Genomic DNA, 22,320 nt, shown 5'->3' with positions numbered 1-22,320 from the left:
AGTATCAGCTGTTCTCTGTAGGAGTGCTCAGTTCATCTTTAAGGTGAAAATACGGAGGGTGACCTTCAACAGAAACAGCAGCATTCAAATAAACTGGTTGGTATCTTAATCTTTTCCAGTCTAACTGACCAATCAGAGCACTTTATTACTCACATTCACACACCTGAATTAAGTCAGCTGTTACCAAACACACACGCAGAGCCCAACTGACCACGGGATTCAAACCCACAACCTTCCTGCTAACCAGTGTACCGCTGTGCCCGTGGCCCAGGTCTGCATGAAGCATAAAAACATGAGCAGAGTCTGTGCGTTTGTGTGTGTGTGTGTGCGAGAGAGAGAGAGAGAGTGTGTGTGCGTGCGTGCGAGAGAGAGAGAGAGCGAGAGAGAGAGAGTGTGTGTGCGTGCGTGCGAGAGAGAGAGAGAGAGAGTGTGTGTGCGTGCGTGCGAGAGAGAAAGAGAGAGAGAGAGTGTGTGCGTGCGTGAGAGAGAGAGAGAGAGAGAGAGAGAGAGAGTGTGTGTGTTTTTGTTGGCTTCATAAAATAAAAGCTGAGCAGTTCTCTGCTGTTTCATTTTCATGGTCAGATCCGGCTGTCCTGGCCCTGTGCCGGTGCCGGTTCAAATAACGGTCCGTGTGTGAGAAGAAGCGCTTTGACTTGCAGGTCGGGTCAGATGATGCTGGGAGGGGCCGGCTGGACTGGTACCGGAACCGGACGCGCTGTGAATGTGACGGGTTCGGACAGCACCGACACCACCGGGCGGTGGAGGCTGATTGCTGCTGTTTCCGAGGAGGAGAAGAGGAGGAGGTGTGATTCTGCGGGGACTCTCCGCCTCCTTCTTCTTCCCCACGCAGGGAGCGCGCTGCGCGGCTTGGAGAGGCGTGACGCGCCCGAACCGCATCTCCAGGATGGCAGGTAGGTCTCCGCCGTGGCAGAGACTCAGTGAGAATAGCCCGGCTCGGCCCGGTCCGGCCCGGCTTGCAGTCTGAATGTGATCCCGGGTCTGCGGCTCTGTGTGTCCGCGGCCGCTATAAGAAGCGAGGCTCCTTCAGCCGTGCACCGGAGGCAGCGTCGTCCTCACGGTAAACTGGGCCGTGCCGGACCGGACCGGAGCGTGCCGGGGGAAGGGGGAGGGGGGCATATCAGCCCCGGACACGAACATGCGGGGCGGATGCAGCCTCCACCTCGCGGACTCGGCGGGCGGGTGGAGGCTGTTAGCATCTGTCCGATAATGGGGTCAATCTGAGAGGAGGCCGAGCCGGGCCAGACCGGCAGAGGAGTGAGTGTTCTGGAAACGGAGCCGAGCAGAGCACAAAAACCCGGACTGACAGAGAATATACCAACCTGTCACTTTATTAGGCACAGTTGTGAAAGCCGGTCAGACAAACAGCTGGATACCTTTTAAATATTCACCGTCACGTCTTTGTGGTTTCACTTATTGATCGATGGTTGATTTATTGACTGATTGATCATTTTTGAAGGTTCTTTATGCAAATCCTTCAAACCGACATTTTCATGTTTTGCGCAAACAGAAAAATCCCCGCAGGTGGAGGCGAGCCTGAAGCCTCCTGCTTCAGCCGCACACCCTCGTAGGCTCCGGGGTCTGGGACAGTGACCCATTTGTAATCGCGCTCTGCAGAGAAAGCAGAGCTCCCTTTTTGCTCGGTACTGAGGGGCTGTGAGGAGCAGCAGGGATCACGTGACACTGCGTGTAATCTCTTTATTAATATTACCTGAGAGCTGTCCTCAGCTCAGCCTGGTTACGATGAGCTGACTCACAGGGAAGTGCTGATGTTAAAGTTGAGACGAGATCAGAAATATGTGCAGATTAAAGCCCCGCTAGCCTTCATCACAAACCTGGACAATGAAGTAATAAGTCAGTGGTCCAGATGCTCCACCCGCAGGTTGGAGCAGGTCTTCATCATCTTCACAGAGAAAGTGTTTCAGGTTCAGAGTTAGACTGTAGCCTAAGCCTAGATGTTCTGGGTTTATGTCCTCCACCCTTCCAGAATGAAGGATGTGAAGCTGCTGAAATCAGGTGATTCGGGTGTGAGGGTCCAGCAGAAGGTACATGTTTAACTGACCTTCTGATGGTGTGGCAGCCCTGATCCTGACCCCGCTCTGCATGCTGTCAGAAATGTCAGCTGTGATCTTCATTCAGACCTGAGCTGCTCTCGAAGCAACATCAGAGCATTTTTAACGCTCCGTGTTTCAGTTTCAGAGGGGTTTTATCCAGGCTGAACAGCCCCAGTTTAAGGTACCCAATTCTTTACGAGTACAGTTTGAAATATTAGACTAACATCATTCTGTGTCTTTGTTGTCCCGTCCATCCACCCGACCTCCTCCCTGCAGCCTTCAGCACCAAGAACACCCTAAAACCAAATGAATGAGCATGTTCCACAGTCTTTAGGTCGTGGGTTTGTTATGGGGTGGCTTTAGACGTTTTCATGCTGTCCTCCAAAATAAGACATCAGGACACCAAGCACCAAGCACTTCCACCACTAGAGGGCACAGTCACAGTAAAATGTTTGCTGCAGGGTCTACAGCACGTAAAAACCTTCAGATCCTTTAAGCAGAGGATTTTGGGGGATTTTACCCCTGAACCGTAAAAGTCCGATGGGGTATGTCGTCATGGCACTGGGGGGCAGCGAGGACACCCAAGTTTGTAAATGTAATAACTCAAGAATGAGGTGATGTAGGAGTTTGTTTATGACATACGTGCATCTACTTGGAGTCTTTTGAGTCTTTGCTGCAAGTCTTTGTCTGTTTTCAAAGCAGCACGTCTGCTTCACAATGAATGCTTCTGCAGCACCGCCTGTCCCTGGGTTCCTACTTTTTCACTGCTTCAGAGTCTTCTCAGCTTCATGCTGGACTGTAATGAGGCACTTTAGTGTTTTTCTTTCATCACTGTTACCTTTGCAGCAAAGCTCTCACAGACGGTGTGCATCGAGAATATTGGTCTCTCTCCTATCTGACAGCGTCAGTCCATAAACACTGGTTTCAGCATCAGACCTAAACATCCACAGCAGGCCAGCTGTAGTCTGAGTTGGAGCAGGGAGGAGGTCAGGGTGGATGGAAGGGTATCAGAACTTGCTGGGACTTTAGTTCGGAGACAAAAGCTAATGCGTCAGGCTGATAGTTAGATTTGTTATTTCAAACTTTGATGAATTGTTTCAACTATGAACCTTCCCATCAGAGGGTCACACACTACTCCACACAACTTTACAGCCTTTATTTTTAAAGTAACTAACGATGAAGGTAAAAAAGAGTTTTAGCTGAATCTTTCCTGATCCGTTTGATGATGTCATCATCCAGCAGGAGAATGTTCTCCTGTGCTCTGTGAGAACCCTGCAGGACACACATTTTCTGACTGCTGTTCTATGCTACTCAGGTCCTCCTGAGGGGCCTTCGGCTCTTTGTAGCGGGACCGCACCGCCGGTCCTTTGAGGACGATGGACGCTGTGACCTCGCCAGGCCCCAGCTCCAGCACCAGGACCAGGATGGAACGCAGAACCTCGGCCTGCAGACAAACACTAGGTGTGGTCCTGCTGGTGGCTGGCACATTGGTTTCCATGGTGACCTCAAGTTCACCTGCTGCAGGTAACCTTGCTAGGTGCTGTTAGCTGTTAATGTTGACCTCTGACCTCTGAGCCATCTGTACATAGCAGGAAATGAACATGGACTTCCTCAAAAGGACTGCAGTGCAGGAATCTTCTTCTGAGTCTCATTTTAGCTCCATATTGTCATCCTCCCACATTACTGACTCACGCACACACAGAGTCACATGACCTGCTGATGTCAGACTGTGGAGGTTTACACTGACATCAGCTGATCAGATGTAGGCAGCAGGAAGCTGCTTCATCACAAACAGCTCTCAGAGGTCAGCTGGTTGTGACTGTGTTGGTGTGATGTCACTTTTAGTCCTGAAACGTCACTCGACATTTCAGGACTTGTGTTAGAGATGACAGATTCGGGGAGTGTGTGTTTATTATAGCGCCCTCTGTGGATCACATGTTGCATTATGGATGTCAGATTTCAACCCATGGCTGTGTTTTAATTCAGACTGAAGAAGAGTTTGTCCAACCTGATGAAGACGTAGAAACTTGTTTCAGTGCACTGAAAGAAAAACCACAAACATCACATGGTCATACATCCACAATGAAATGTAGCTCAATTCCCTGGGCTAATTTTTTTATTCTCCACCTGCTCTTCTATAGAGCACCTGTGCCATGAGACGTCAGAGCTACGCAGATGTGAAATAAAACAGATGTGAGAGCTCAGCAAGCACATAATGAACGCTTAGTGAATAAAAAAACTGTAAATAAACAAAGTGAAGTGGGAAGCCTGAGATGGTCTAAGCATGGGCAGAGGATGAAGATGGAGGAGAAAAGGAACACCTCAGAGGAGGTTCATAGATGTAGTGAAGGAGGACTGCTGAGTTGTCAGTGTGAGAGGAGGATGCTGGGAGATGGAGGCAGATGATCCACTTTGGCACCCCCTAATGGAAGCAGGTGAAAGAAGAATAATGTTTACTGCTGAGGAGATTATCTATAATACTATCGTGTCATATTTGAGTAGATTTATATTTTAGACTGCAAATCAGAAGGACCCAACGCTTTAAAATAAATGTGATGGAGTACAGAAGCAGATGTGCTGCCATAAAACACCTCAGCCACAGCTGTTCTGTGAGGGCACCTCAGAGTCAGGAATAACAGGAGATGTTTCTCAGAGCTGAGAGCAGTAAATACAGGAGCTCAGATAAATGCAGGTTAGCAGTTAGCCTAGTGCATCAATCTGAAGAGATTCTTTATAATTAAAAAATGATAAATATTTTCTGCATCTATCGATCAGTCTGTCTGTCTGTGTGTGAGAGGGCGTCGTCTCCTGAATACCAATGACTCGTCTCTGTTCTGCATGTGATGCTGCCGCAAAGCACGGCGTCACCACGGCAACAAGGCCAAGACCAGATGAAAGAGACCCAGTCAAGGCTGTGTGTGTGTGTGTGTGTGTGCGTACGTCATAAAGACAAATGGTTTTAAAGAGACTGCAAGGGAGGAAAAAGAGGAGTGTGTTTCTGCTGTGTGAATGAATGCTGTAAAGAAGCTGAACCAGCTCAGTCTCATTAAGGTGATCTGTGTTTGTGACGCTTTGTCATTTCAGAGTTTATTCTTTATTTTGTGCTGTGATCAGTTTCAAATCATAATTCAAAAATACTAATATGTTTGTAAAAACGAGTGTGCCACTGGCAGAGGTCAAAAGAAATGAAGTGCAAATACTTCATTACTGTACTTACTTACAGATTTTAGGTATCTGCACTTTTTTTTTTCTGACGACTTTTTACTTTTACTCCCTACATTTTAAATAAGTATCTGAGATTTCTATTCCTTACATTTTCAAAACAGGCTCATTAGTTTCGGTTTACAGCCCTTTCTTTGAGCTGCTGTATTTCACAGGGAGAGAAAAGAAAGCTTACATGTTTTTGCATCAGATATTGGGTTTGTACATGTGAAATTATGTTTCTTCATATTGCGAATCATGCTGCTAAACAAACTGAGGTAGACTTAACTGAGTTATTTAAAGGCTGCATGAAAATCCTCTGCAAGTTAGTGCAGGATAAGCAGGTTAGTTTGCTGAACTGTGATGGATTTAATGTAGAAAACAATGATATAAACGATATAAAGACAGCATAAACAGTGTACTGTCAGTGTATGGAAATCAGCCAGAACAACTCATGAAACATCTGCTCACATCTGGTTGAATTCAGGTGTGTAAATCCGCAAAGAGCAGCAGGTCAGCTGATCACAGCCTGTACATTAAGAAAATCTACTGGAGCTCTCAGTAGAAAGTATTGTGAGTTTGATTTTTTTCCTCACACTGAGCCACTAAAACTGATTTTTTAGTGTTCCCCCACCTGCTGAATCCACTTTAACCCGTGACTGTAGTCATTTCCTGTTTAGAGCAAAGTCACCCTCTACAATGCAGGCACCAGAAAACGGAGATATATTTTTTATTTTCCTTCTTTTTGTTCAGATTAAAGCTGACTGCAATTAGAATAAAAAACTGAATAAAGTTTGTGTTCCCATCTACAGATACTATTTTACCTTTATGTTAATATAGCACAAAGTTCAGTTAGATTTGCACAAAAATAGAAACGTCCTCCATAGATCTGCTTTTACTTTCTTACTTTTTACTTAGGTTTATTCAGGGTCCCTAGGATCTTACCAGTCCTCAGGTTTATTCGGGTCTTCAGGGTCTTCAGATTTGTTCATGTTTAATAATTTCCCCCAGGGATCAATAAAGTATTCTGATTCTGATTCTGATTCTGATTATCAGTTTCTTTCAGGGTCCTTCAGGTTTATTCCCTCGTGTTTGGTAACAATCTGGTTATGGCACATGCTCACTCTTGAGGTATAATGTTGAGCTTTTAAATTCACGACTTCTGTCCTTCTGGCCCACAGTTGTGCTGGAATTCAACAGAACGACTGATTCTTCGTCACATCCGTCATCACCATCATCATCCTCCACCTCTTCTAGACCCTCACCTCCCAGCCACCCCTCAGACTCTGGATACCACAGTAACGGTGGTGGTGCAGGCTCAGCAGAGGACCCAGACTCTGGTGCTCAGGGGATCCACCTCCTCCTGAGACCTCCAGACCTCCTGTCCCCCAGTCTACCTCCACCACTTCCCCCACATAGCCAGCCCACCCTCACTCCTCCTCCCCCCTGGGAACAGGGGCCCTCACTGGAGGAGGCCTGGGGGTCTGGGGACTACCTGGAGACTCTGTCCTTCATGGTACCTGAAGGTGACGAGATGGCCCTCGCCACGCCACTGCCCAGCCACCCCTATGATGGGGACAATGGGGGGGACTGGGTCTCTTATGACACCTCCTTTCCTGCTCGCCCCACCCTCTCACTGTCATCCAAACTTCCCCTCTCCCCCTCCTCCTCAACCCCCAACATTCCCCTTCACACTCAGCCTGCCCATCCAGATGTCTTCCCCACCTGGGATGAGGACTATGACTTGGAGGACATGATCCCACTGGAGCCGACGGAGTTGCTGCTGCCTGACATGAACAGTCTGGAGTACTACACAAACCTGTTGGCTCGGGAGAGGGAGAAGGAGAGGGAGAGGGAGAGGGAGAGGGAGAAGGAGAAGGAGAGGGAAAAGGTAAATGAGAACGACTCCAAACCTGTCCTTACACCTACAGCAACACACACCCACCATCCTCCTTCTACCCCATCCTCGAGCCCCATTGCTCCTCTAGGATTGGAGCCTAAGCATCCCCCAAGACAGCCCACACCTCCCCTCATCCTTACACCTATCCTCACAGGTGAGGAGAAGACACCTGCTCCATCAGCCACCCCCAAGATCCCTTCCACCCCTACTGCTCTTGCTCCAAAACACAAAGACTATGTCTCGGTCCCAAGCAGGCACCCTTCCCGACCCCCGTCCAATACCACCAGCTGGGTGCCTCCCCCTCCACCACTGGGACCCCCCACCCGCCCTGAGAGGCCAGAGAGGCCCACAGTGGTCACTGAGATGCCAGCAAAGGCTCCTCCCACCAAGGCTGCAACCACTACTAAGGCTACCACGACAACAACCACCGCCATCATCACCACCACCCAAATCACAGCCATCAGCCTGACCAGAGCCCCTCCAGTCACCACACCCAGAGTGGCCCAGACACCACCCACCAGACAATACCTGTGCAATGTCACCAAGCCAGAAATGTACCTGGTCAGAGTAGGTAAGAGTCTTAGAAGGTCATGTGACCGTACCTCCAGGTGCTGCACATGTTCTGTCTAATCACTGATGTCTTCCATGTTTGTGTGCCCTGCAGTCAGCTCCAAAGGCTCGTCTGCTGGTTTCAGTCAGGTCCGAGATCTTCTGAAAAAAGACTTCAACCGCTCAGTGGAGCTGCAGGTACAAACAGAATCGCTGCTTCTCAGATCTGCATGATTCCGTCCTGCTGATGCTGACTGTGGTTTCCCCTCACAGTCAAGCTCCTGCTTCACAGACTTCACATGAAACAGGCTAATCCCAGCCCGTCCTCTAATGTTCTCGCTCTGAAGTGTTTGTTTTTAGCTCATTCGGCTGCAGTCACAAGAATCACTACTCTATCTGCAGTACTGGTCAGAATTTAGTCAAACACACAGACAATGATCGGCTAATATTTGTCTTTCTCACTGGATTTTCTTCCTCATTAGTTTGTCCAAAGCAACCAACCAATGACCAGAGACTGATCTCTGTGTGTTACTGTGTCACTGACGTTCTGGTTCATGCTTATGTGGAGTTTGCGTTGTGCTGGGAGCCAGTCATTTATTAACTTTGTAATAGTGAACTCTGTTTCTAAGCTAATGTTAGCTTGTTGTTTACTGGGAGCAGAGGCATCGAGACACTCGGAGTATAAACCTGACATCCTTTAGATTTTAGTCTTTCACATAGAAATCAGTCCATAGACTGTTAGAGGCAGCAGGAGAAGGTCCAAGCTTTTAAATTACACAAAAATCAATAAAAACCATTTAATCCATGAAAATATGCCATCTGATGCATACTTTTCTTTATTTTTTTAATGCCTTCTCTTTCATTTATTCATTTACTTTACTGAATCCTTATTAGATATTAAGCTAAACTTAAAAATTGTTAATAACTTTCCACTCTTCCCTGGTTGTTTCCTTTTCAGTTCCTAAGAACTCCATCCAGTTTTGCCTTTCGTGTTGTGTCGGGACCGCTGATCTTCACTGCCATGTCCGTCATCAATGCCCTCCGCCGACCGCCGCCACGCTTCGGCCCCATTCCCACAGTTTCACCACTGTACACCATACCTGACCTCAGGTATCAGATCCACTCTGTGCTGCAGTTTGTTCCCACTCATGTTGACATCCGAGTCTGCAACTTCAGTGAACGGGTGGAGAGAGGGCTCACCATGGCGTACGCAGAGACACGGAAGAGATTACATGAGGGAGGGAACGCCACCGTACAGGTGAGTCTGCCTCGTGTGTGGTCACCATTTAAAGCCGTTCGCTTTTCTAATTCCTTTTACTTCTTCACACAGTTGCTGAACATCACCATAAGCGTGGCCCGGCCAGCGGTGGAGCAGAAGGTTCCCGTCGACATCACGTTTGCGGTGCGGGATGGCCGGGGCTACCTGCCGGGGTCAGAGGTCAGTGAACACCTGAGGAAGCTCAGCCTGGTGGAGTTCAGCTTCTACGTGGGATTTCCTGCGCTGCAGATCGCTGAACGTACGAGACGATACACAAACCCATCACATGTCACAGTAAACATTAAACCGACAATATGTAAAGCGTTTTTATCAAACTTCTGTTAACAGCCTTTCACTACCCTGAGCTCAACACTTCACACCACCTGCGCTCCACCTGGGTCCGTACAGGTAAGAAACCCACTCTCTTTTTTTTACATTTTGGTATGATGTTTTTGTACTGTGTGGATGATGGTATGTGTTAGCTTCGCTCTGACGAACTCCCCTTTGTGTGGTATCAGTCCTGCTGGGAGTTCAGGAGCAGCTGGTGGCTGAGAGAAGCTTTAAGGCTCGTCTGGAGAGACGCCTGGCTCTGCTGTTGGAGGAGGGACTGCAGGAAACCAGTAGGAGGCGCTGGAAGAGAGCCACAGCAGTGGGCAACAACAGTCTACAGGTACACGCACAAGGCAATGATGGCTGATGTAATGCCACCAGACAGAGGTGTGTGTACCTGTACAATGTGAATGTGCACTGAACCGGTTGTGTCTCAGGTGGTGCGGGTCTCCAGGCTGTCAGGGGCAGAGCGCCCTCTGGAGGTCTTTTACTTTGTGGAGGGTCCCGGTGGAGAGAGGGTCCCTGCTGAGGTGACCGCCGCCACTCTGAACCGTGTGGACCTTCAAAGGGCCGCCATTGTCCTTGGACACCGTGTGCAGAGACCGCTGGCCCAACGTGAGTCCAATGCTGAGTGTGTCCAAACTGCTTCTGATTGGTTCAGAAAGTGTCATATTGATAAAGTTTGATCTTTTTGATTCTGTTTCCAGCTGTGGAGACGATCTCTGTCCCTCCAGCTGAGACTCAGAGCAGCAGCATCTGGCTGATTGTCGGTGTTGTTGTCCCGGTTGTACTGGCCGTCTTCATCATCATCATCCTGTACTGGAAGCTCTGCGGTTCCGAGAAGCTTGAGTTCCAGCCGGACGCCATTAACACCATCCAGCAGAGGCAAAAGGTCAGAGGTCAACAAAAAGGACTGGCACTTTAAAATTAACAGGCAATGACACCTGGTGTTTTTCTGTCCTCTGTGTTTGCAATCTTAGGATTTTAGCCACCAACATGATGTTTTTGTTACCTTACTGACCCCTGATCCATATCCTCTGTCAGCTTCAGGCTCCCAGCGTTAAAGGCTTCGACTTTGCAAAGCTTCACCTGGGTCAGCACAGTAAGGATGACATCATGGTGATCCAGGAGTCCGGTCCACTTCCTGCACCAGTAAAGGAAGCCACGCCCTCCGATGGCGGAGACCTCAACACCCCCAAATCCAAAGGATCATCCACCAAGGTGTCGCGGCTGAGCCGCCGCAGGGGGAGGTTAGGAATATGTTGTGACTTATTAAACAAACTTGTTAAAAAATATAGAATATGAACTTCACTGGCTCGTTGACACGATTATTTTTCATTCACAGAAATCGTCGACATCGAACATTTTTACTGAAGTATCTCAAAATTTTACTTAATCCGGCAGCTGTGGCTACAATGTAGCTTGCCATCGCCAGTGTGTGAATGGGTGAATGACTGAATGTAGTGTGAAGCGCTTTGGGGTCCTTAGGGACTAGAAAAGCGCTATACAAATGCAGGCCATTTACCATTTACCTGTTGTGTCCATTGTCAGGCTCAGCCCATCAGACGGCGACTCGTTAGGAAGCGACCAATCGAGCGGCAGGGAGTCAGCAGAAGAAAGCACCCGACCTGTGGCCACACCCAGCGAGGGGAAACAGCACAGGAAGACACCCAAAAATGGTGAGAGCCACAGTGACATAATCAGCTTTAGTATTTGTAATGAATAGGCTGTAAACAAAGGATGGAGGCTCTGCTCTGTTCAAACTTTGTCTTTTCTGTTTAATGCACTGCCTACTTGAAGGGAGGAGCAAAATGGGTACGTTACCATGCCAACACATTACCACCTTCTCACACACCGATCTCCAATCCACATTTCCTATCAACACGTGAAGCATTGCGATGCTGCAGAGACAAGAGCTCAACCTTTAAATTCACAGATTAAACAATAATAATAACTAGAAAGTGCATTTTCTGAAGAAACTGCAGTGTGAATGCTTGAATCTGAATGTATGCACTGAAATGAATTAATTGCTGAATTTTGAGTTAAAAATCTTGAATGAGATTAAAAAAAAACAAAAAAAACCGAATTTAACCTGAAAACAAAGGTGCTGAACTGCTAAAAGCTGAAAGTTACACAGAAGAAGGAGTTGGAAAAAAACTGAAAATGTTTTAAATGTAAATTAGAAAACCCTAAGAAATGAGAAAAGAACATTTAGAGTCAGAAAACATCTGAATGAATATTAAAAGGTCATATTCTTTGAATCACTGAATGACTCAAATGTGATCCCTCCACTTTGATCCACACAGTTTAAAAAGTTTAAATGCCTGAGCTTTGAAAGATACGGTGTTGGAAAGAGAACAATAATGGCGACAATTTGAGGGTAAAATGATGGCTGTAACACTGTGGACACAGCAGCAGTTGAAAGAGAAGTGCTTAAGATGAATCTTGGTACAGTGGCAGGCAGAGCTCGTTAAGCAGGCAGGTGTGAGCCTGGTTGCTATAGTGACCGCACCCAATGGCTCCATACACACGCACACAGACATGCACCTCACTTTTGCTGCTTAAAATGAACAGAAAAGTCAGGCCGAAACAAATCGTTCCCAAATGAAAAGTAAAAGTCGTATTGACAAAATTCTTTCACTGTGAGCGACAGCAATGTCTAGTCTACCAAATTCTCAGTTTTCATGTCTGTGGAGTTTATTATATGGACGTGGTGACAGTGGAAAGACACCATGCTCTTCTGATTTTCAAACGAACCTTCTGAGCCATTTTAACATTAGAGTCTATGGAAGAGTTGGAGGGAGGAGGCTGTGCATTGGTGACATTTATGAAAGAACCATAACACCTAGTACAATAGTAAACACATTGGATGAAAGAGGACAGCCATGGCTACGTTTTGAGGGTAAAATCATACCTGTAGAGCAAACGCTGCGGACACAGCAGCAGTTTTAAAAAAGATTTTAAGATTATTTTTTTTGCTCCTCTCACTCTAGCAGTTGAGCTGCCTCACTCTAGCCCCAACATTCCGTCCCATACACACCCATTATAAACTCTGAAACGGGTGAAAAAACATCATGAAACTTAAACTGGAACTGAAGAAAAAGTATAATAGATATTGAAAAGATAAATACAAGTTGAATAGTTGAATGTCTTGTCTTCGTTTTAAAGTTTGAATGGTGGCTCTATGTGAACGTATGTTGAAGTAGTAAGAGTTTAAAAATGAGTAAGTTGAATGAGAATTTGAAGGGTCTCCCCATTGAAATACATGGGAAATTTTTGTTGAATAAAGTTGAATAAAATTAAAAATATAAATGTTAAAAATGAGAAAAATACAAGCAACCATGTCCAAAATAATAGGAATCTAATGGTGTTTGAATGGTTTTTCTAAGTTGAACGGTTTTGAAGGAGTAGGCTTTCAAAAAACGTACGGAATAGATAATAAAATATAAGAATAAAGATTAGAAGAACAATACTGTGAATGCTTTTCAAGCATTCACACTAATTAATCTGTGACTGTGTCAAATCGATCCGTCTCCAGTAATCACAGTACCAGCGACAACAATACCTTAACTCATAAAGGGAAGAACAGGTCCTGGTTTATGAGGCGAGTCATCAGCAGTAAGCTAAATCTGAATACTGATCATCACTAAATGATGGAGCGAATTTTACTTTCCACTCTTACTTTATTAACTTCTCTTTTTTATTATTCTTGTACACTTGGAATATACATGCTTGTTGTCTAAATGTTTATATTCAGACTTCTCTATAGTTTGAAGGTTATTTCTGGTAAAATAATTTCTCTGACAGTAACAAACACAACCCTGAGTAATGCTGAAGATCTGACCGCAGTTGTCAGCCTCCTGGATGTCCTCTGCATATGACCTCTGACCTCTGTGCTGGGGGTCTTGGTCTGTCTGAGGGATTTCCCTCATTCTCTCTTTGTTTCTTCTGCTGCTTATTCTGGGAAAAAGTTTTTTTCTCCCACTTTTTCATCATTATCCTTATCATCGCCATCTTCATCTCCTTGTTGGTTGCTTGTCACTTTTTATCCTTCTGCAGTAACTGCAGCTCTGCACACATAAACACGTTTATTTCTGCTGTAAAGCTTTAACATGGATGTCTATGGGACTGACCTACTCGCTCTGCAAGCTTTCAGTAGATGGTCACTGGTGAAATGCATCCTGGGAGTCTGAGCTTTCACTTCTCTGTTGGTCTTTAAGTCTCCTTTCACTTTTTTCTGTCCTCTGACCTCTCCTTCCACAGGTGCTCCATCAGGCAGCGGCCCGGACGAACTGCTGTCCTCGTCCTCCATCTTTGACCATGTGGACCGCCTGTCCCGCGGGTCATCTGACGGCACCCGTCGTCAGGCCAACAAGGTGCAGCTCATCGCCATGCAGCCACGTCCGAGCCCACCGCAGCCACATGCCCCATCACAGCCAAGCCCCTCCCTCACTGAAAAGGTCAACACAGAGGTGAGTTGACAACAAAAATACATCCAGTCACAGCTTGCCATGAGGTCATCATCATTAACTGTAGTCAACCGTCTCTGTTCCTGCAGGTGGCGCTGCGGCACAAGTCAGAGATCGAGCATCACCGGAACAAACTGCGACAGCGTGCTAAGAGGCGGGGCCAGTGCGAGTTTCCCTCCATGGATGACATCATGGACGCATTTGGAGATGGTCCAGTTCAGAGTGAGGTGGCACAGCGACTCTACAGCTCTGCCCACGACCACATGGACTGCATCCTGCAGGCCGATGCTGCCTCACCCCCAACTCCCACCGACTCCAGGAAAAGGTCAGACCCTACCTGAGGTGAAAAAAGAATATTTCATTCTCCATGAACAGCTGCTTCTGTGTGACTAAAGCGAAAGCTGACTCAGTTCCCTCAAAGACAAACGTGTTCTCAGACTTCCTTGACGCATGCTCAGTCACACAGGTAAGGAAATCCCAGAAAGTTGATTCTGTTCATCTGGACATAGCATTACATTTGCATAATGACCAAAACTTGCAGCACTGATTTAATTGATTGTACAGTTTATAAGGTTGGGGGAACCTGCAGGCAGCAAAGACAGAAGAAGTGGATGATGATGAAATGTTTCTCTCACTGAAAACACTACATCCAGATGAATGGGACTGATGTCCTCAGAAGGACACATAGTCAATACTCTTGTCAGTCCTTCAGGGTTGGTGCATGTCTTTGATCCTGTAGGTAATATTCATGAACATGACCTCAAAGGGTAGCCAGGGTGAAGAAGGTGTGCATTTTGGGAATCTTAGCATTTTATCCCTGCTCTTTGCAAATGATGTAGGTCTTGGAGGCTGTGTGGACAATAGCTGATTTTTCTCTTTGGGCTCGCGGACAAAGGGGAAGGTGGAGCTTGAGATGGACTGGTGGATTGGTGCTCCATGCAGGAGTTGTACCGTACTGCTGCTGTGAGGTTAAGAAAGAGAGCTTAGCTCGAAGATGTCCGTTTCAACCTGACACAGGAGGAGCTCAGAATCGAGCCGTGCTCCTTCTCAGTCTGATCAGTGCCTCCTGAGCACCTCCAGACATGCCCAGTTGGGAGGAGGCCCTGCAGGAGACCTCAAACTCTAGAGAAATCATATTTAAGACATACCAACCGCATCCCTGTTAGCACCAAAGCTAAGCTCATTATTGTCCCATCTGTTTCCAGCCTGACTGTAAACTCTTGTGTTTTTTTGCCAGAGGGAGGCGCTCTCCTAGGAGTCGGCGGGCTCAGCCAGGACCTGGAAGTCTTCCTGACACAGACAGAGACCGGCTGCTCACCGATCAGAGCGCCACCTACAGGAAATACCCCGGACTCAACAACGTGGCCTACATGGTGAGGCAAACAAAATTTAACCATCAAATAAGCAAGGTAGGTGTGAGCTGGATATGTTGCCTGTTCTAAGCATTCACAGACACACATAATGTTTGAGTGTTTGGAGGTACACGGCTGATCTGATCTGTTACTGATGGTGTCGTCAGCATGACGTGGACAGAGCTGTACACTGTTACTGAACTCTGAGTGACACAGGAAGTCTTTTTGAGCCCTGTGGACTTTTTTTGTAAGACAGCAGAGCGCTGACTTGATGTTCTACTTCATTTCCTACAGTCAGACCCCGACCTGCCCCCGGACCACGGCAGCCCCTCCCCCACTGACGAGGTCTTTGACCCTGCCCCGGCCCCGCCACCCTACATGCCCCCCCAGCCCTCCATTGAAGAGGCCCGGCAGCAGATGCACTCTCTTCTGGATGACGCCTTCGCCCTGGTGTCGCCGTCCTCGCAGGGCAGCGCCGGGGTAAGCTCTGCCCTGCCCAGCCCCTCCCCTCAGAGCTGGCCCCCAAACCAGCAGTGGGGCTCTTACCCAGCAGCCCCCCCTCACAGCCCCTTCTCTGCAGTGAGTGTGTGGACCTGCAGATGAAGCAGATACTTCTGTCAGGAACTCGTGCTCTGGTTTAATTCTCTTCTTTCTCTTCTTCCTGCAGAGATATGCAGAGCTGGGGATGTCCCCCACCTCAGTCCAGGGCCTTCTGCAGAGGTTAGTATCAGAATACAGAAGACTTAGTCCAGTCTGAGTACTAGGTCAGAACCAGAGCTCATTCTCTGTGTGTTTCTACAGGCAGGGGCTGAGCTCAGGAGGGTATGTGTCTACTGGAGATCAGCTGCAGGAGTCCATTTACTCCAACAGGGGGCAGTATGAGGACCCACCCTCCTCCTCTAGACCTCGACCTGTAGGAGGGAGCACAGGTACAGTCACAGCCATCAACAAATAACAGCTCACCGTGCGTTCAGTTTATATGACCTGACAGCAGGTATCTACTTTTCATGATGGGGGGTTCATAGAAGTCACTGCAGCTATATACATGACCGGCCCCCTGCTGGGCAGCGACAGCACTGAGGATGGCCTCAGTGAGTCAATAAATACATTCAGTTCTGTAACTTTATGCCATGAAATATACAGATTAAAGTAAAATGAATGAATCAAATCTGAGTCTAAAATATTCTCCTCTTATTTTCACTTTCTGACGTGTTTTAGATCCTGAACTTGTCTCAAACAGTCAAAATGTGCAGAGGTAACGCATAATTCAGCTGACTGGTCATGCGGTAGAGGCTGCCCTCTGGTGGTGCCATACACTACAACAAATATACAGCATTTCTAACAGTTTAGGAAAGAAAGAATTATCATTCTCTCAAGATTTCTGAAAAGAATCATATTGTGTGTGAATACCCAGAGACTGTAGATTAGGTTAGTTAATGTGGGACGAGGCATTTTTTTCTCATGACTCTGACAATAAAGCCAAAGGTAACAAACCTCACATGACTTTGTCTGTATTCAGTTTGTTTCCACACAGGCTGATGATTTACTAATGTTGTATCTGCTGACTGGTTTCACTGACCTCTAGGTGCACAGCTCCATCACCTGACCCAGGTGGGTCTGTCCAGTCAGATTGGAGCATACCCTGGGGTGGGTCGCAGCATGTCGGGCCCCACTGGCTCTAGCTGGAATCAGCAGCATTCAGACCAGGACCTTTCCAGGCCGGGAGCCAGCAGAGAGAGCGTGAGTGGTGAAATCAGTAAAGAAAATAGCTTGGTGGTGCACAGGTGGAGCTGAAATGTCTCACCTTTTCTCCTTTCTTTTCACAGGTGATGTCCTTTCCTGAGTTCTCCTCTTCCTCTGTTTTCCAGATGCCCAGCTCCTCATTGCGGGACCCGTCAGCTCCACCTCTCCTCCTGACCTCACCTACTCCAGAATATCCGCCTGAGGATGCATCACCATCCGCCCACACCTCCGCCTCTCTTATAAAGGCCATCAGGGAGGAGCTGCGACGTCTCGCACAGAAACAGGCGGCAGTGACCAGCTACCCGTAAACTGGTTTGGACCTCTTTGGATCAGGACTCTGCTGGTTTTGAAAGTTTTAAACCACATAGAACCTGAAAGGTCTAAGGGAAACCATGAAACTAACCAATTTACACTCTGGGCTCTGTTGAGCTAGTGTACGTCTGTGCCGGTAAACCCAAAACAAGTCTGGACCACAATCCATGTCTGAAAACTTGGACGTCTCTCCTGGAGACCTCCGGTACTTTACAGGGTCCTGAACTGTCTGTCCGTCACTCTCAGCTCTGTTTCATTAGACATGAGTTTGACTTGTATTTTCCACTGAAGTGCTTCCTAAAGAGCATCATTAATGATCATCCTTCCTGAACCTCTTGATTCAGTCGTTACTTTTTAGACATCTGGAGCAGCAATTCATTCCTGAACTTGTGGAGTAGATGGTCCTTGATGGTCTTCAACCCGATTGGCCTCTTGGTCTTCTGGAGTTTAGTCATTGGAGAGTTCATTCTGGCCTCCTCGAGTTCATGAGGGTTTTGAGGGGTTTGGTCCAGCCTAATATTGGGGGACAGTTGGAGCAGCTGCTTTTATTAAACCCAGTTCTAACTGCAAGATCAGTATTTGAGACCAGTCTAGAGTGAACTTTATGTTGACTGCACCAGCCAGCCTTAACTATGCCCGGTGGTAGCAAACTCGTTCACTCGAACATGCACATGAAGATGGGTGTTGCGTAACAGCAAGCATTCTTGCTAACTGTTTACTTTTGGTGTTTTAGTGGTTAACACATTTACTTGGGAAATAAAAGGTCACTGGTTTAATTCTAGTTGCTTGAGGAAGGGCCTTCATTGTAAACCTCTACCACATCAAACTTGTACAGCTGTTGTGACCCCCTGTGGTAAGAGAGCAGCTAAAAACAGCTTTTTTAATTTAGATGAAAGTAAATTTTAAAAAAAATTACTACAAATAAGAAAATTGAAACATCATTAGTTATCTCAAGGACACACTGATCGCCAAGCAGTCTAGCGTGATAGAACATGAGAAGCATGGCATTAGGACCTAAATAAGTCATTTTATTGACCGGGCATAGGCAGAAGACCTCCTGGGTAAAACAAGGATATGGTCATGTAATTGTTGATGCTCATGAAGCACAAGTGTGATAAAGTGCAGCACCACTAAATGCTCGGTCATGAACCAACTCAAACTTTAAGGCTCTCCAGTCAGTTCAAACAGATCAAGAGAGTCAACTCCTCGTTGTTGTATCTGTAACAGTCTGCATAGCTTGCTTGTTGTAAAATTAATTTATTGCTCATAGAAACAAATGCACAGTGGCTCCGTGCCTCAGAGGGTCCTGGTTTTGAGCTTGGGTCAGACCAGCTATGCAGTGGTTGTATGTTTTTGTTGTGCTGGTGAAGTTTTCTCCGGGAGCTCGAGATTTCTCAGTGTTGATGAATGTACTAGGTCAGGTAGCTTATCTTGTTTCAAATCAGTCCGCTAAAAGAGTGTATAGTTCTCAACAATTTCATTTTCTGGTTTGAAGAACATGCCAAGATTTGCAAGAAGACTTAAGGCTGAATGGTGCAACTACCAATACTTCTCAGGCCTGACTTAGAACATCAGGTTATAAATACCTTCTTAAGTTAGTGCAACCAACCTTTGGAGAAGAACTTCCTTCTTCTAGTCTTTCAGAACTTCGTGATCGTTCCTGGAGTTCTAGAGTGAATGGATCTCCAGGGAATCTATCCGATGGAACCTCTGCGAAGTGCTGTCCTTAATGGCCTTCTGGTGGTTCATCCTATTGGGGTAGATGGTTATTCTTGACCTTTTGAGTGGATATTTCCCTCTGGACCAATTCCTCCTAAAGTTCTGAAGTGGATTGATTCTCTGGACCTTCTGTGGTGCTAACTGTCAGCCTCATACCATCTTGTCATTAACCACTAATTGCCTTCCACACTCCCATCAGCCACGGTGGTCAGGTGTCTGTTCATAAACCATATCAATGAGGTCTTTGCACTGTCGACAGCTGGAGGTGCCGCACAGTTCCTGCTGCACGGGGATGCAAAACAAGAAAAATAATATTTATAGCTATCTATAAGAATGAATAAATATATGTAAAGAGATAGAATCCCAATGAGCACAATATTAATGTAAGAGTTATTACTGGAGTATTGAGATGTTACATATTTTTTATTGCTTATATATGAAAGTATACTTTAAATGCTTTATTTTGATCAAAAAAAAGACCAAACTACTGTTCTATGGTTGTAATCCTCTTGTGTTTAAGCTCGCTGTAGATTTTGAGCTAACATTTGTTTCTCTGTGGAAACGTTGCTTAGCGTAGCCGCTCGCTCACTCGCTCGCGTGTTCATGTATCGGTGGCAATGAAAAAAAATTCAGCTAATGCATTGCTTTGGTATCGAGCTTTTTGTCGCTGATTTGTTGCATCCATCAGTCTGTGAGCAGAGCGCTGTAGACAAGTGGGTAAAAAGTGTTTGTGAGAGAGGGGAACTAGTCGTTCATCACCGCCGCAAGGTGGTTCTTCCTCAGACGAGAGCTGCTTCATAAACTCACTGAGAGATGTCTCGTCAGAACTGCCTGATGATCCTGATGAAGGGAAAAGCAAATAGTGATAAGGTTTATATGTCCAGGACTCCAGGCTGATCTTTTGTCTCACATGTAGAACACGTCAGGAAGTGCTCATTTCAGCTGTACTCTTCAGTGATACTCTGAGTACACTGTGTGGTTCAGGTGAGGGATCTGCCCAGGAAATTTCCCATTATGTTAGCTTCATTGTTCTCACATGAACTACAGACTTCATGCCAGGACATTGCAGGTAAAGGTGTTAATGTTTAACCTGCAGCTCTATTGGGCGATTAAGAGCATAAATAACTTTTCGTTGTTTCAGCCTGTGGCTGAATCCTCACACTCCCCTAAAAGGTTCGCACTGTTTCATCAGGGGAGAAAAATAAGGTTTGTCATTACTGACCTTTTATACTATTGAATATTTTTATTTTTATTATTGACCTTGTCCAGTGAGTGAAGTCTGCAGAACGTTCTGGAAGCTTGTAGAAGACCGCTTTGCAGACATGATTGTAGATCCAGAGAAATGTCTCTCCATGTGGACCTTCTGATATTGTCTCTGCATCTATTGTTTCAACCTTTAGTTTCATGTCCTGGTTGCATAGCTGAGCGGCTGGTTCCTCTCTTTGCTGATTGGCTGTCCTCTCTGTGGTGTGTTGGTGGTCGGTCACTCATGGTGAAGGTTTGTTTGCATCTGCTCTCTGCTCTTCTTCAGCATGTTCAACTAAGTTTGAGGCTTTAGCTATTTGTGGTATTGCAGTTAATGTTTAGCATGCTGCCAAAAGATGTAAAAAAAGTGAAGAATCGTTCCACATCCAGTTAAGAGTGAGCAAAGAGTGATTCATGTCACAGTGCCATGAAAGCACCGTTCATCCAAGCACAGCCGGAAAAAACACACCATGAGAACCATCATGTTTTTGTTTTTTAGGAGATTTTTGAGTCTGAATGAAGATGCTTATGGATGGAGTGGATATGATGTTGAATAGAAACCTATTATATACGGAAAAGATTTTATCTGTGATTGTTCTGCTGAACAGACTCAAAGACACAACACATTCGTCATGAACCAGAAACCAACCGCAGAACTCTTTACCTGCTACAGACGATCTGATTGGACCTAGCACCTGTCAGTCACGCTGTAGGACTCAGCAATGCCTACAGGATCAAATGGTGCTAATTCAATGACTCAAGGTGTCTGAAACGATCAGATCACCCCAAAAATGGAAAATAATCCTGCAGGTGTCCGAATAGCAAAGAAAAGTCTTCTCAGCAAACTCTTCATAAACTTCTCCTGAATGTTTCTGTTTTCCAGAGACTCTGTTTTCTAGACCTGTGATCCTCAGTAAGAGTCCAGCAGATGAGCAGACGCTCAGAGGATGATTTTTCATGACAAAACTACTGATCAGCACTCTGAGACCTGCTGAAGTTTGCGGGGATCACGGTTGCTCCCCTCCCTGCAGGCCGAGCCGGCCCAGTTGCTGTCGTGGACAAAAAATATGAAACTGTGGAGGTATTGTACAGACGAGACAGGAGCTGTAACTTTCCATTCCGACTTTATTCATCTCCACACAACAACTGAACACATTGTGCCAAAAACCAGCAGAACCTCTCCTCCCGACCTTGGTGTGAGTGGAGCCCTCTGGTGGGCCACCACAAAACTGCAAAAACTGCTGCAGAGCAGATCAGCAGCTGCAGGTGGAGGCGATGGAGTCACGGCACAGGAAGCATGTGGTCAGCTGATCATTAGCTTTAGTGGGGAGAACTTTGAAAACAGATCTTTGAGACAGATCATTTGACAAACAGATCTTGCGCAGACTGCAGCTGTCGGTGGATCTCCTTCAGAAGCTTTTAAAACAAACCTGCTGCTGCATTGGCACATTTTTAAAACTTATCAGTTTCAACTTTGTTCTGTTGTTTTTGAACAGAGTTTAAAGGATCTGATAATTATTTGTTTCAAAATTTTAAACCGATTCTATGTTTTAGCTACTATTCCAGCTTTTCCTGTTATCTCAAACTGCCCGCTAAAATAAGAGCTTGGACAAGCTTTCCCCTGCCAAAATCAGTAGCTGTATCTGCACCAGCAATTGAAACTGTTTTCAGGTGTTGACCATTGACCTGCAGAGAGCTTTGCTTTCGCCAGGGTTTCAGATTTCCCCTCTGTCAGTAGTTTTGTCATGAATGAACTTCTGTACGGCTGCTCCGAGTCGAACCACATTCCTGTTGTTCCTCTTCAGGCTCCGTTTCCACGCACAGCCTCGCCGATTTACACACTTACACCAGGTGAGAGCAGGCCCCAGGTGTGGTTCAGGTAACTTGGTGATGCTGCTTCATGGAAACAGAGCCTGGGGGAGTTCTTTTAATGTCGAGTCAGTGAGCTGGGAACACTGCCAGCAGCCTCACCTGTTCCACAGTGGCCAGATGAGTGTGCTGCTAACCTGTGCGGGTCACATTGATAGGATCTGTTCTACCCTGCCTCTGTGTGAGCTGCACCCTGTGGTGTTTCAAGTCTGACAGACTGTGTTCAAAACATTAAAGAGACATGTTCAGATTCAGAGAGGCTGACGGCTTTTTCTTCATTCTTCGATGATTCAGTTTTCCT

General features: G+C 46.4%; 1 protein-coding gene across 5 annotated transcripts; it reads left to right on the top strand.

Moving 5' to 3' along the window:
- The first annotated feature begins 231 nt into the window (after nucleotides 1-231).
- On the top strand, nucleotides 232-22,273 carry LOC113009092 (UPF0606 protein KIAA1549). Of its 5 annotated transcripts, none has more exons than XM_026147191.2 (21): nucleotides 232-911; nucleotides 3,388-3,596; nucleotides 6,455-7,744; nucleotides 7,838-7,920; nucleotides 8,681-8,980; nucleotides 9,053-9,239; nucleotides 9,329-9,388; nucleotides 9,499-9,650; nucleotides 9,748-9,925; nucleotides 10,018-10,202; nucleotides 10,355-10,560; nucleotides 10,862-10,989; nucleotides 11,111-11,125; nucleotides 13,574-13,782; nucleotides 13,869-14,104; nucleotides 15,017-15,152; nucleotides 15,426-15,710; nucleotides 15,799-15,851; nucleotides 15,933-16,060; nucleotides 16,717-16,871; nucleotides 16,958-22,273. In XM_026147191.2, exons 2-21 carry the CDS (start codon nucleotides 3,449-3,451, stop codon nucleotides 17,180-17,182), a joined length of 4,359 nt encoding a protein of 1,452 aa, XP_026002976.2. In that variant the 5' UTR covers nucleotides 232-911; nucleotides 3,388-3,448; the 3' UTR covers nucleotides 17,183-22,273. The 5 variants fall into 5 exon arrangements, with proteins under 5 accessions (XP_026002976.2, XP_026002973.2, XP_026002978.2 ...); XM_026147188.2 differs by having other exon boundaries at nucleotides 15,017-15,188; XM_026147192.2 differs by having other exon boundaries at nucleotides 234-911; nucleotides 15,017-15,188; nucleotides 15,426-15,611.
- The last annotated feature ends 47 nt before the right edge of the window (nucleotides 22,274-22,320 follow it).

Source organism: Astatotilapia calliptera, chromosome 17 (genome assembly GCF_964374335.1).
Source record: "Astatotilapia calliptera chromosome 17, fAstCal68.1, whole genome shotgun sequence".
Classification (NCBI taxonomy): Eukaryota; Metazoa; Chordata; class Actinopteri; order Cichliformes; family Cichlidae; genus Astatotilapia; species Astatotilapia calliptera.
This window is presented reverse-complemented; position numbering and strand designations above follow the sequence as displayed.